General features: G+C 40.4%; 1 protein-coding gene across 1 annotated transcript; it reads right to left on the bottom strand.

Annotated features, from left to right (window-relative positions):
- Positions 1-302: 302 nt before the first annotated feature.
- Positions 303-14,286, bottom strand: UPF3A (UPF3A, regulator of nonsense mediated mRNA decay; the record flags this gene model as incomplete). Its single annotated transcript, XM_026048253.1, has 8 exons — positions 303-735; positions 4,521-4,815; positions 7,123-7,283; positions 8,212-8,370; positions 8,464-8,519; positions 12,143-12,253; positions 12,349-12,447; positions 14,180-14,286. Coding segments are annotated over 8 exons (1,162 nt in total), but the record flags the coding sequence as incomplete, so codon positions are not given.
- Positions 14,287-14,568: the final 282 nt, after the last annotated feature.

Here is a 14,568-nt window from a genome sequence, read left to right as displayed (position 1 = left end):
CACCGTGCCTGGCGCCGCAGGCCCCGGGAAGCGGGAGGCACCGGGAGGCATCGGGAAGCACCGGGAAGCACCAGGAGGCACYGGCAGCTCCTCACGGCCCGGCCAGCACCAGCTCCGCTCCGGAGCTGCCGCGGGAGGCTCCCTGTGCCCGGAGCACCGGCGCTGAGCGCCCGCTGATGCCAACCCACATTGCATTACATGCTGTTCTCCTTTTAACAGAGGCCTCCTTGGAAGGTCTTCTGAGAAGTCTTCTATAAATACCCCTTTAAAACTGCTAGGTTTTCTTCTTTGAGGGAAGTCTAACAAAATATTGGACTGCCTTTAAACTGGATAAATAGAGTTTGTTCTGCTCCTGGTAAGAAAGCACCTGTGTTCCTTTCCTGGAAGATACTTWGTGTTTCTGGTCTCCGTTTCCTTTATTTCACAGGAGTACGAGCCAGGTACAGCAACGGCGTTGGCGCAATCTGTGGAGTCCTGAAGCAGCTTATGGATTTCTGTGGCCAAGTTAAACCTCGAGTTCAGCCCTACTCACAAGTCCGGCGAATAAAGGTGCACGTTGTTTTATTCTGCCTCCTCGCTCCTCTCCGAGCCGCCTCCGGCTGAATTCTCAGCCTCGCTCCTCTTTTCGGGAGCGTCCTCGAAGGGCCTCCCCGGGCACTCACACGCTCTGCCGGCAGCTCCCGGCTGCGTTCGGATGCGGGCTCCGGGCTGGTACAGCTGCATGGCCGGCCGGTCCTACAGGGAAGCACAGCGGGTTAACCTCACACCACAGCATGCGGGGTAATGCCTTTGGATTTTAAAGCAATCCATGGGAGTTACTGGACAAAGGAGTTTTGCGTTACGCTGCTTTATATCTCGTAAGACCTGGGGAAAAAATAGGTGTAATGAAAATTGACTAAGTAATTAATATCTGTGCTGTCTGTAACTCTATTCTTGGGAGCCAGGCATTTTCAATRAATTAAGAAAGCTGCAAACATGAAAGATCTCATGATAAATTCTATCCAAACACGGAAAGATGCTGCAGATGATTGATTGAGGCACCAAAAGCTCCACAGGAACTTAAGGAAACACTTCTTGACARTGAGGGTGRCMGAGCCCTGGMACAGGCTGCCCAGGGAGGTGGTGGAGTCTCCTTCTYTGGAGATGTTTAAAACCCGCTTGGATGCCGCCCTGTGCCCCGTGCCCTGGGTGGCCCTGYGTGTGCAGGGGGGTTGGACTSGATGGTCTCTAGAGGTCCCTTCCAACCTCAACCATTCTGGGATTCTGGGATTCTGTAAACAGTGTTGTTACCTTCACTGATATCAACTGGGAAGAACCACATCCTCACACTTGCAACCCTGCATGTGAATGACAAACAATGAAAACAAACATAAAAAGAAAACCCGAAGCCAGGGACAAGTTTAGCTAGAAAATTATCCTCCACTGAATTTTACTTATCGATACGTGTGCTGCTTCAAGTACGTGCTACCTCTAGGGATGGCCAATTCACACAGTTTAAACACAGAAGGTACATTTTAATTATCCCTATCAAAATAAAATTGTGGTTATAGCTCAGCTTCATCATGTCTTCCATATTCCTATCAGGTGTGAATGCAGGAGATTCACACACTGATAATAAACATAGTACAGTTAGATAATGGAAGGAGACAGTTTACGAGGAAAAGAGACCTAGCRGTTGCAAATGGAGATGTTTAATAGCTCTAGAGTCCACTTTTTATTCTTAAATTTCAAGGAAGAATTTAGAAATTCTGCCCAAGAAGTCTCTTCCTATTTTTGCTCTCACAAATACCAGTTTTTAATGTATGAAGCAACTCATTGACCAATATGAAAGCTTTCTGATGCAAGATTAGGATTAGAAAACAAAATCACTGGCCTGTTTTAACACAATGGCACAGCACTGAAATTGTTCCATATCAAACCAGAAGATTTCCAGGTGTCTGCATAATCTGAAGTTATTCTGATCTCTTTTCTCTTATTCTTTATTTTATTTTTAATCCACAACACACCTTTTCTCTCTCTCTTGCTTCATCTTAGTTTCTCTTTTTTGCCCCACTCAATTCTCCAGTTCTTTAGACAAGATACCAAAATTCACTAATAATAAGATTCTGTCCATACAATTAAATCATTCCAGTTAGTGATTTGTTTCTATGCTTTTGGGGTTTCTTTTTATTATTTTTTGTTACTTTTCTTGATGCTTTGCATCAGCATGACATCATGAACATCATGAACAGCTACGGAATGCTAGCTGTTTACAGCTAGATCCTTTAATGAGCATAAATCTTACATATATATATATATATATATATATATATATAATTACAGATTCTGTACCTCACACACATAACTGTTACTTCCCTTGGAAATTTTCCATTTTCTATTGAAGTCATGCATAGTTCAGAAATGAAACTTGTTTCATCCAGAAACAGCTACTGACATTGGTAATTCTACGTGCAAGAGTGTCCCTAACCCAGAGCTATGAGRTAAATATTCCATGAGGAGCAGTCACAAAACTGCCCAAATCTTTTCTGCTCTTGCAGATTTTGCTTAGGGAACAGATCTGGAACTTAAAGTGTGGACTAAGGCAGAGACTCAGCCAGGCTTCCTGAGGCCTGACCGTGAGTTTCAGAAGGCCCCCAAGAGCCACCATCCAGTACCAAGGTCACGGATGTTTTATGAGCTCTCAAGAGCAGCATGACAGGCATGAGAAAAACTGTTCCTCCCATACTCCTGGTTTTGAGTCAGTCTTTTTTTCTCTTTTCTGACTAGGTGGCAGCCTGAGCTGCCGGGGTGTGTGCAGGGCAKCTACCTTGTGCATGCAGATCACAGAATCACAGAATCACAGAATATTCAAGGTTGGAAGGGACCTCTAGAGATCATCTAGTCCAACCTTGCTGCTCAAGCAGGCACACCTACAGCATGTGGCACAGGGCGGCATCCAGGCGGGTTTTGAAGACCTCCAGAGAAGGAGACTCCACARCCTCCCTGGGCAGCCTGTKCCASKGCTCTGTCACCCTCACAGGAAAGAAGTTCCTCCTCACCTGGAGAYGGAACTTCMTGTGCTCCAGCTTGTGGCCATTACCCCTYGTCCTATCGCTGGCCACCAATGAAAACAGCTTGCCCCCTTCCTCGCTGCATTCTCCCTTCCTGAACTTATGCACATTAATCAGATCCCCTCTCAGCCTTCTCTTCTCCAGAGAAAACAGGCCCAAGTCACTCAGCCTCTCTCCTCATACAGGAGATGTTCCATTCCCTTCATCATCCTGGTTGCCCTTCTCTGGACCCTCTCCAGAAGCTCCACGTCCCTCTTGTACTGGGGAGCCCAGAACTGTCCCTAATACTCCAGGTGCGGCCTCACCAGAGCTGAGCAGAGGGGCAGAATCACCTCCCTTGACCTGCTGGCAACACTCCTCCCGATGCAGGCCTGGATCCCATTGGCCTTCTTGGCCACAAGGGCACTGCTGACTCACGGTTTAACTTGGTGTCAACCAGGACTCCCAGGTCCCTCCCTGTGGAGCTGCTTTCCAGCAGACGGGGGTCACCTGCACGGCCCGTATGGGTGTGTGTGTGGGGGGGGGCAGGCTGGGCTCTGTGCAAGGGGCCCTGCGCCCCATGGGAGCACCAGGCTGAGTCCATCCGGACGCATTCCGTGGACGCTCCGCATGGAGCCGCCTCGCACAGCTGCCAGCTCCAGCCCCAGCACAGAACAGCATCTGGGGTCGATGGGCAGGTGGATACATTTCTACACAAAACAGTGTTTCGAGCCTCTTTTGTGGGCAACCAAGGAAGAGAATGGAGAGAGAATGGGGCTGACAAGAGCAGCCACCTCCTGAAAAGACCCCGGCGCATCCGTGAAATCGGCGAGTCTGCCAGGAACGAGGGCCGTGTCTGTGGGAGCCGCGACGCGGCGGCCCTGGCTCCGCTCCCGTCCTGCCCTGCTCCGGCACCTGGCTCTCCTGGCACCGGCTGCGGGGATAACTCGGCTCACGGAGCGCGAGCCCGTTCTGAGCGCGGCGGCACGGCAGAGCGGCACCGTCCCGAAGCCCTGAACACACGAGGGCCTCTCAATCAACCGGCTGCTCAGTGCCCAGTGCTCCCGGCGCCCGTGTTGGGCAGCGCCCGGCCACATCTCCATCCAGTTACCTGGTGGGCTGGGTAATGGGAACGCAGATCCAAAAGGCCGGCACGCCACAGCTTTTGAATTTCCTCACAGATCAAGGTGTAACAACTTTAACAGACTCAGAAAACACGAGGCTTCCAAGAATAGTGTTCTAATAACGATCAGTTGAAAGCTATGCAGAAATGATGCCATATATTATAAATATAAATGAGCAGGGACCTGTGATGTTATTTTAACTGCTGTTGTCCTCTGACAACAATAAACAGAAGTTGGGTTTTCCTGAAAAGCAAGTAAAGAAAGATTTATTTGGAAAAGCATCTTTATGCTGACACTGCAAAAGTAAAACCTGTGATCTTGAAGCACATTTTACTAATGAAAGATTATCCTAAATGAATAAAAGAACCTTATTTCTTATGCGCTCCTTTTTGGATGCCATGTCATCACACTTGTCCTCTTTACCCAGTTTGTCTACTGTCTCCACAGTGAAGCTGTAGTTGTGGTTCCCTTTCTTTCCTCTGTCTTGGCTGTATCCTTTCCCCCATTTCAGCTCGTCTTCATTCCTTCTCACAAACTTGTCATACTCATAGTGAGCTCTGTGCTTCCGGCCATCGTCCATTCGATACCTTTGCCTTTCAGGGTCTTTGTCTCGAAATCTTCTCTCCGTATCTCTTTGCTCTTTGTCACTGTCATTTTGTGACCTGTGAGTATGCATAAAAAGAAAGAAAATCCCAGTGATTAACATAGAATAACCCCCTGAAGGACACAATACAAAGCCTGCCTTTGAGTTCAGCAGGCTTTAGATCTGTGACAAGGCTATTTTTCTCCTTAAAAAGACTTTATCTCCTTAAAATCACGTTATGCAATTTTGTTGAGCATCTCATCCATATACATCGAGTTCAAAAAATAACAAATAAAGCCATATGGGGAAAATTTTGCACTTCATTTTGGGCAATGACTGTAAAAGCCCTGTCCTTCAACTTTCATCCCAATTTCCCATCCAATAAACAGTTCCTGAACCCTCCCCACACAAACACAGGCTGTAGGATCAGGTTTTATGAGCTGTTCTCAAGCAGACTCGTGCACAGGAGTCTGGGAATGGGAACATTCACAGTCGAAAGCATGTCAGGACTGCAGCTGTGAAGTCCTGTGATCCCATTTAACAAAAAATATTCCCGGCCATTGCAACCCAGGGGAAGCATTTGTGAAAATGAGTATTTCTGTTTGAGGCTTCTATTTGTTATGTCTCGATACACTGCAGCCCATCTTTGCACATTTTACTGAGGTAACGTCCATTAGCTTGTCACAACACAGTACTTAATTTATGTTATGCTGCAATGGGTCTGTCTTATGAATTGGGCTATTAGTTTGCAACTTTTTGCTGCTAGGCTGATAAAYTCCCAAATATCCTACTGATTTCACTACTCCTGATGAAGAAATAGGTAATTCTCTCACAAAGAAAAACTGAGCCCTTGCGAAGACAAGGTAACGTTTACTGTGCCTGCATAGCCAAAGGATTCTCCTTTACACCTGGAAAATCTACATTAAGACCTTATGAAGCTTATAGGATGAATACTGAAAATATAACATGACAGAACCAAAGGATTAATACACAAAAAGCCTTATTAGTAAACAACTAACTTGTCTCTGAAGAAATGYTGTGGATTTCTTCAATTGAAGAATATCAACAAAAAAGCTGTTGGATATTTTCCATTCCAGACTAGGAAATGGAAGTTTTCAGCATCTTTCAGGACACACTCAGCACACTGAAACACTGAGMACATGTTTGAAATCTTTAGCCACAGGGAATAAAGAAAAATATACATATGGGGGGGGCTATTATTGGTGAATTATTTATTCTGTGAGTCTATTCAATGTTTTTATATTCCATTCAGGGTTCAAATTTTCTTTATTTTTCTGTGAGCCATTAAAAGACTAAATCTTGCTCTTTATCTCCAAAGAGGACGTAGCTTAAAAACCCRAATAGTAGAGTTACCTGTGCAGCCTCTGTGTTCTCTTTGTAAAAGTCCTGACCCTATGTGGAAAAGGGTAATGTTTGTACTACTTAGAGCAGGCAAGTAGCCTGCAAGTCTCCTAGAAAACAGTCTACAAATCTCTAATAAGTTAGAATGCCTTAGATAAATTATTTAAATGCTCAGTTTGTCAATATGTGCAAGTTATGGATACAGATGACATATCAGATTCAGCTCTTTCAATTTGCAAAGTACTTKGAGAGCTTGGCTTTGAGAGTCTCTATTGAATTACAAAATATTATTTACCTCAGCAGCAAATAATTCTTAGTCACACATCTTACATATCCTATGGGTGAATCCTGCCCCGTGTCTAGCTGGCAATGAGACATCCATGCCAAAGGACACCACAGAAAACCAGATGCAGAAAACCCTTGGAAGACATTACCGGGCTACTGAATGCTACAAGTGTGTGTTATTCAACTGCTCCTGCTATCACAAACACAATGCTGAAGACAGTGGAAGACAGAGAGACCCTTCTGCACATAAGGCTGGGATTCACATCTCAGTTATTCTGACATCCCCCTTCATCAAACACACCTATCTGTTTATTTTGGGGAAAAAAAAATGAAGAAAATGTAAGACACAGTAAGACATCTGAGGCAGGAGGAAGACAATAGGACATCTGAGGAGTCTGACCTCAGGGATGGAGGGACAACCTGATCTGAGTTCTTGATGGGGAACAGGTGAAACAACAATGAAACTCTGAATGACTTTTCACGCAGAAATCTTTCCGATCTGGGATTTCAAAGCATTTCACAAATAACAAACTGCACCCACTAATATTGCCATCAGGTCAGTAAGTTGTTACTAAGCACCTTTTGCAAAAAAGGACAATGAGAGATTTGTACAAATGTGGAATCCAATCAGTTCTGTGCTGACAAATACCAGGCCAATGCACCACTTACATCAAGTTTAAGCCTCAAAATGACAGCATTTGGGGATATAACTTGGTGCCTAAAAGAGAACACTACTTACTTTTCCTTGAATTCTTTTAGTGAACTCTCCAATGCCTTGGATTTTGTACTCCCAAATCCAGATGATTTTTCCCATTTGTTTTCTTCAATGTCATCTTCTTCATCCTTTTCTTTGTGCTTTTCACTGGCCTGCTCATCTCCTTTTTCAGGCTTCTTAAGAAGCTAAAACAAAATTTATTGGGTTGTAAAATGATTCTCCCCTGTTGCAATAGACATCTTAACAATCTTAAATATATTATTCCCTATTAAGACCAAAGACCAYGGTCTTCTTTAAATCCTATGAATACATATGAACATATTTTGCAATGTATAAGAAATAGAAAGTTATTTTAGAAGAAAGTTACTTCAAAAACCATCTTCCTTTTCTTCTGAAGTCAAATAGAAAGTTTTTTGAATGCTCAAATATAAAAAAAATACATATAACTTTGCTTCAGAACTTACTATTTTTATAMATCCAGGTGAAGGCAACTGTTGCCCAGGAAAATAAAGCAGGGAAAGGAGCTACAAAGTTCTGTGCCTTCTCCCCACCAAAAATCTGGACCGAATCTGAGCACATTCTCCCAGTAAGCCACAGAGTTTTTATATCAATATATATCTTCAAATCAGCCTACAAAACCTCTGTAATACCACAAAACCTAGTTTACATGAATAGAATTTACCTTGTTGCCTTCCCTAAATAAGGTTTTACATGTCAAGTCTTATTAGCACAAAATATTTTATGCTTTAAAATTCATTCTAAACCAGGCCATTCAGATGGTTTTGCAAACTGAACTGCAGCACAGCCTGAGATGAGCAAGGCTTTGCTATAACTCAGTTAAAGYGTACTATCAAAATCAATTAATTCTGAGTACAAACAAGAAAAATCTTGGCAAATTTGGCTAGATGAAGCTGTATTTGCAACAGAGCTTGGGCATGGGTCAGAACAGAACCACTCGGTTCTGCCAGGTTATGGCTGCACAGAACGGGGCAGTGCTGTGTAACTGCAGAGCTACTTGTCCTGGCTCCCTACCTCCTTGCTGCCGGGTAGTAAACAATATTAATGAGAAAATGAAAGAATTTCTGAATAAGTTAAAGTTTTTCAGTAACGTACCTTGATCCTTATTTCTTTTTCAGAGATTCTCTTTTGCTTTTCTGCTTCTTTCCTTCTACGTCGTTCCTCTTCTCTGCGTTTCCTCTTCTCCTCCTCTCGCAGCCGTTTCTTTTCCAGCTCCCTCCGCCTTCGCTCTTCTCTTTTCTCTTCTCGTATTCTCTGAGGAGTTCAAAACGATTGATTGTAAATTCTTCAAAGGAAAACCACACAAGAAACATAAAAGTTGAACTTCAGGCAAAAGTCTGGACGTACCTGCTTTTCTAATTTTCTATTTTTAATATATTCCAAAAGGGGTGTGGTTCTTCTAGCTAAAACACAAAAAATTTGTGATATAGTGTTCATCGCCTAAAATATGTACTCATTTCTTTACTTAAGTGCTAATTCCCCTTTTTATTTTTTTTCCAGCTTTATCTGCATGGGAGCTAAATAATTAAAAATTCTACTTATTTTATAGATTTTGACACCATTCCCATCAYCTCATTAGAAACATTTCTCTGTCTTTTTGCTGTGAGGATTAGAAGAAATAGAGATATTCTGCACGATTATTTAATATTGAATTCAAATCATGTATTTTCAGCACAGAGACTTGCATCTTTCTCTTGCTCATCATATGGTTACTATCCAAAAAGAAAAGAAATTCTGTATCTATCCATACGTTTTAACTTCTGTACATCAAAACTTAGCTATTTTGAAGTTCATATATTGCTAGCATTGCTATAGTCTCACTTAGCACTTTTCAGTCCCAGATTTCAAATTATGCCAGGTAGCAAACACTATTATTCTCACTTAACATTTCAATTTAATTCCTAATCTAGCATTCATTATTGCATAGGAAAATGAGATAAACAGAAGGTAAGTGCTTTGTCCCAGGCTACATAGCACAGTATCAGCAGTTTGGTTTCCCAAGTAGCCAGTCCTCAAATTCTACAGGGCCCTGGAGAAATCTGTACATTGTGTATCATGCACGACATCTATGATTTGAAATACCAGGATTCACTTCACTGTACTACTGAGTGGACATTTTAAATTATTTACCTATAGCTGTGACTTAGTAATAAAAAAAATTATCAATCATAGATGTCCAAAGATAGAGTTACAGCAAACATTTACTACAGTTATTTATAGGATTTTTCTGAAGCCAGTGGAAGGCAGCTGAACAAAAGCAAGGAGAAAATTTCACTAGTGGAATCCACTATAGGATTTGGAAGAAAAAAATTAAAAACAAAATTAAAAAGTAAAAAAAAAAGAGGAGACATTTTAAACAAATTTAGAATTTMTAGACAAATATCATATCCCGAAAACATTCTAATATTTTGTTTTGAATGCCTAAATTTGCTGCTTGTAACCTGGTCATTATTGATAAAATCTTCTTATGCAGTTATGAAGAGGAGAGTTTGATAGGAATCAGTATTCATTTTTAGCCAATATTGATGGTCAAAAGCAACAACCAAAAAACAAAAAAGGCTGGTGATTTGAGATGCTCCCCAGGCTCCCCATGCTGCCCCCCTCTCTTTTTCTCCCCTGCCCCTAATTGGTGACCAGGGTGAGGGGCTCCCCAGACCTGCGGCGCTGCCCTCCCTCCTGCACCCCCAGTTCTGCCACCCGGGCATCTTTCCCAAGCTGGAAGTGCCAGTCACCAAATAAAAGTGAATCTGCCCCTCTTATTTATGGGCCTTGCTGTAAACGAAAAACTAGGACTATTTTCTGAAAGCACCGAGAAATTTTTGAAAGGAAATACTATAAAACAAAGAAGAACTGTGTCAATAATAGCTTTTATCTTGCTTTCTAAAAACAAGCCAGAAGAATGCGCTTACCTTAATCTTGTTACAGAGAAATTCTGTTTTATATCTCTCTGTCACACTGAAACAGATGAGCTAAAGTATCTGAGGTGATACATAAAACATGCTGGTTTGAGGTAGCACTATCTGCAGAAATGCTGAGAATGTGAGACCCAAYTCTGCCAGAAGTCCTGGGCACATCTTATATAGACTTCAATAGAAATAACACTTTTGATACAGGATACAAAACTAAATCCTTATATAATGTTACTACAGGCGTCCTATTCACTGAAGGGATCTTTGTTTTGATATTGATAGCAATGGTTGCAGTTTTGAATAGGAAAAGAAAAAAAAAGGCAAATAATCTGACTTTCTGTGATTTAACAGAAGCAAATCGCCTAAGGAAAAACTCTATCTGAAACCTGAAACTCCCAGGCTCAATCTTTTCATTGATAGCTACAATACCTTTAAGATAATAAATATTTYCTGAGGTTATAAAACCTCTTAGAAAATTTTGACTGCTTACACACTGCTAGTGTAACGGCACATTCCTTGGAAATAAAAATTATTGGGAAATTTGCCTATCTAGAAAAATGTCAAGGAAGTTTTATTTATAATAGAATTATCTAAATGCCCATGTTTTTATAATGTCCATTTTCTCTAAATTGATTAAGCTCCAAATTACTCCAGTCACCTATCAACTTATGCATATGAATAAGAATTAATGCCACCTTGTAGAAATGCTTCCTACAGGTAGGGAAAGACTAGGAAAAAGCATTAATCGAAACACATGCTTCTTTTCTGGTATGGTATAAGGAAATGATAAAAAGGACCATTCTTATTTACATGTTAGATGTCAACGTAGGAAAAAAACAGGTGTTCTGCATGTGGTCACTGGTAGATACAGCACCAATATTTCATGTCATCCTCCAAGCTGCATGCTGGCAGCTGGCAAGTAAAAAGTATCCTGGAGAGAGTTAGATTTGTTTCGCAGTGAAAAACAACAATATTATTTAGGGGTCTGGAGAATGGAAATCACATCACATCTGTAAATCTGAAATGAAAAATAAATCTTGGCTGTGCGAGGAAAGTTCTTTTTTCCATGCTGAAAGGACTCTGAACACAGGTTTCATGTTTTGTGGAGTAAAGGGCTTGTCGATGCAGGGACGGATACAGGCGGCTTCCGTGGCACCATCTGCAGCACGTCCTGCTATTTGACAGTCGTGTGTTTGCTTTTTCCTGCTTCTTTAAACTTTACAAACAGCTTTATTTTTTAAAGATTTTTCTTCTTAAAATCCTAATTATTACGTTAACCTAAGAAAAGAGAAGGTAGCAGTCTGCACGGCGGTGCTGAACGCCAGCTGTGAGTCCCACTCTTCTTTATCTTACGATTTCAAGGCCTGTCTCGTGCATTTCTCACTMACAGACTTTTCTCATGCACTCGCTGACAGTTAAATAATTGTCTACAACATGGCATTATTGGGGAGTGCTATAGTCTCTGCAGACAGTATTTTTGAAAGATTGAATTGAAAAGAAGAAGGAAAAAAACCACCTTTTTTTATATAGTGCAATATGGGTAACAGCTTAAACACTTTCGGTTTTTTTTGATATTATGGACATGATATATATATATATATGTACTTGTAACCAGTAATAGATGAAGAAAGAAAAGAAAAAGAAAAGGAAAAGAAGGTGCTGCCTCAACTTCAAGGCTTTGGTAGACTCTAGACCAGAAGAACCCTTCATAGAGAACCCTCTAGACCATTTTTCACCCTTCAGAATGCAAGCAACTGTATCAGGAATGAGTTGTTAAGTTTTCAGCTGCTCTATCTTTTAATAATAAATCTTGCATCTTTTTATAATAAGTCTGTAGGCATTTGGAAGCACTAAGGACCCATTTCTGAAGACGCTGTGCATACAAAACTGGCAGAGAAGTCAGCTGAGTTCCTTGCACAGACATTCAGGAAGAGGTGAGGTGAACTGAGGTGTTTCCACTCACTACTTGCAGTCACTATAAAAATCAAAACTGTAATTTTATCAATCCCTGCCAGACTGAATGGGTCAAACCTTGTAGGTAATATAATCAATCTATAAAATATATAGTTATATATAATATAATACTGTCTATAACAAGAAAATTCAATGAAACAGACCAATGAGTTCCCTTGTTTTGGCCTCAATCTCTCCCAAAAGAGTCTCAGGATTCGCACATATTTTCTCTTCATCTGCACAGTAACTCTCTAAAAATTTCCTATATTCTGGATCTGTGAAGAAAAGTTTTTGAAATATGTTAATACTTGGCAATGCACAACAGAAATGARTCAACTTTTCACTGTGACATCAGAAAAAATATGTTTACCATCTTCAATGCTCCCGGCTTTTGCATCTTTTTTCTTTAATTTCTTTTTTGAAATCTTCTGGAATGGAGCAAATTCAACTACTGCTGGATACTCTAAACCTTAAAAAAAAAATCAAACATTTAATTTTTATTTGGGGAAAAATTTCTAATATTCAGGCAAATTTTGAAAACTCTTCTGATTGTTTTCAGGTAAATTCAGTTGAAATCAATGGTAATTTTTTTTAGATGCCMTCCTAAACTTCTGCAGAGTCTGCTCCCAGTGGACTGGGATATAATGCAATCCRTATTGTGTTTATATATCAGTATTTTATATTCAAAATAAATTTATATTTGAATTATATTTGGATTCAAATTTTAATTTGAACTATATACTTAAACATTAAGCATTACTTTGACATGCAAACAAAGACTGTCAAAAAAGATGAGCAGTGCTACCCAGTAACTTTCTCACATCACCATTTCTAATGATCTTTTCATTCCTCAAAGAGTGTCTTTGAGTAGACAGACTGACATAAAATCTCAGTCTGACAAATGAAAAATGACTCCTGCCAAAGGAACCTGAAACAGCTGAGTTGCTTTTATCAAGTTGTGCTGCCAAWAGGCTCAAAGAATACATGGATAATATATGATCAAAAAAAAGGGAAAAAAAAACCTTCTTTTTGAACTAAAGTTCTAAAACGCTGCATGTAGAATTGTATAAAGCTTTTTTTTCTATTTATGATCGATAGTACAATTCCTTGCCTGTGTTTATTGGCAGGGATTCTTTATTTCTGAATTTGCCTTAAATGAGGGGCTCTTCTTTGACAGGAGTCAGAGCTAGGTACAGCTTTTGAATCCTGCCTGGTTTCCACTCATGGCTATGAAGCACATTCACAATCACTCAAAGTTTGCACAAGCTGCCCGAGTATTTGTCTTAAACCAGCTCTAATGTTTGTAAAGCTCCCCGCTGGCAATCCCTGCTCTCCTTTTAGCCTGCCAGATGCARTGCTAGCACCAGGGGGCTAGCACAAGGGGGCACCCTGGATCAAAACTCATTATTGTGCTCGTTATTTAAACAAGCATCAAGACAAGCTGATCACAGCAGTGTCCAAACTCTCTCAGTTTTGCAAAGTACGGGATATTCTAGCTTCAGTCCTGGATAACACKGAAGGAAATGCTCAATTTAGACAAAGCGATGTCCTTGTTGGATCATAACAATAGTTTATTCCTACCTCTTTTGACAACCAGATCTTGAGGCAAAGCAGACACTACTATTGCTAATACTGCCCAACACTTCTCATAATATCCCGTTTTCAGYTGCTTTTAATTTTACTTTTTTTACTATTTACTAATCTTTATCAATATTTACAATTACTATCTCTTAACATCCAGGGTTRAGATTCTGCCTAACAGATTTCTGTCTCAACCTCTTTTTGAGAGCAAGTTAAATATGCACATTAAAATAAAAAGACTGAGGATCTATTAAAGAGTAGCTATCCTGCTTCCTACTTTAAAACACAGTTTGAAACCCGGAAACGAAATGCTACCAGGAATGTGCCATATTTCATCTTCAGGAAAATCCATCCAAATCAGACAAAGTTAGAAGCTTATAAAGACATCTTAGTTAAGAAATATTTAAATTTGTTACTTTGRCAGGTATATTTTGTACTTCATTACCTGAAAGTGATAAGATTTTCTGGCAGCATTTTTATATAATTAACCATATGTTRAGAARAATCAAAAAYCTCTATATATATGTTGAGAAAAAAWAWWTTTATAYATATTTATTTAAAAAATCCATGTTCTCTAGCGACAGATGTGTATACACTTAAAATCTTTAAAGCAGTCCAACCTTTATTGTCAATGAAGACATAGCCATCAAAGCGATCTCTAAAGAGAAGGATGTCCTCAGGATTTCTAAAGTTAATGTATGCTCTTGAGTAGAGATGTGGATAAAGGCTGCAACAAGAAACATTTTTTTTCTGTTACTTGCAACTCTGTTCAGTATCGAAAAACTGTAAAACTAGAAGGACTGCACCATAATTGTCACCTTTGGGAAGTGGTTACCTTAAATACAAACATATCCATGTCTTTACATATACATATAAAAATTACATAGATGACAACAAACAACTGAACTACTGCATTCCTGGGTCTAATTGTGAAATTTATTCTGAACTGAGACAATCAGGTCTCGTTTGCTTTGTCTTCCCAAACTACAGAGCATTTGTTTCTATTCTG

This window comes from Nothoprocta perdicaria, unplaced genomic scaffold (assembly GCF_003342845.1).
Source record: "Nothoprocta perdicaria isolate Ctin4 unplaced genomic scaffold, notPer1 scaffold_523, whole genome shotgun sequence".
Lineage (NCBI taxonomy): Eukaryota > Metazoa > Chordata > Aves > Tinamiformes > Tinamidae > Nothoprocta > Nothoprocta perdicaria.
Note: the sequence above shows the minus strand (reverse complement) of the source record. Positions and strands in the feature narration are given on the sequence as shown.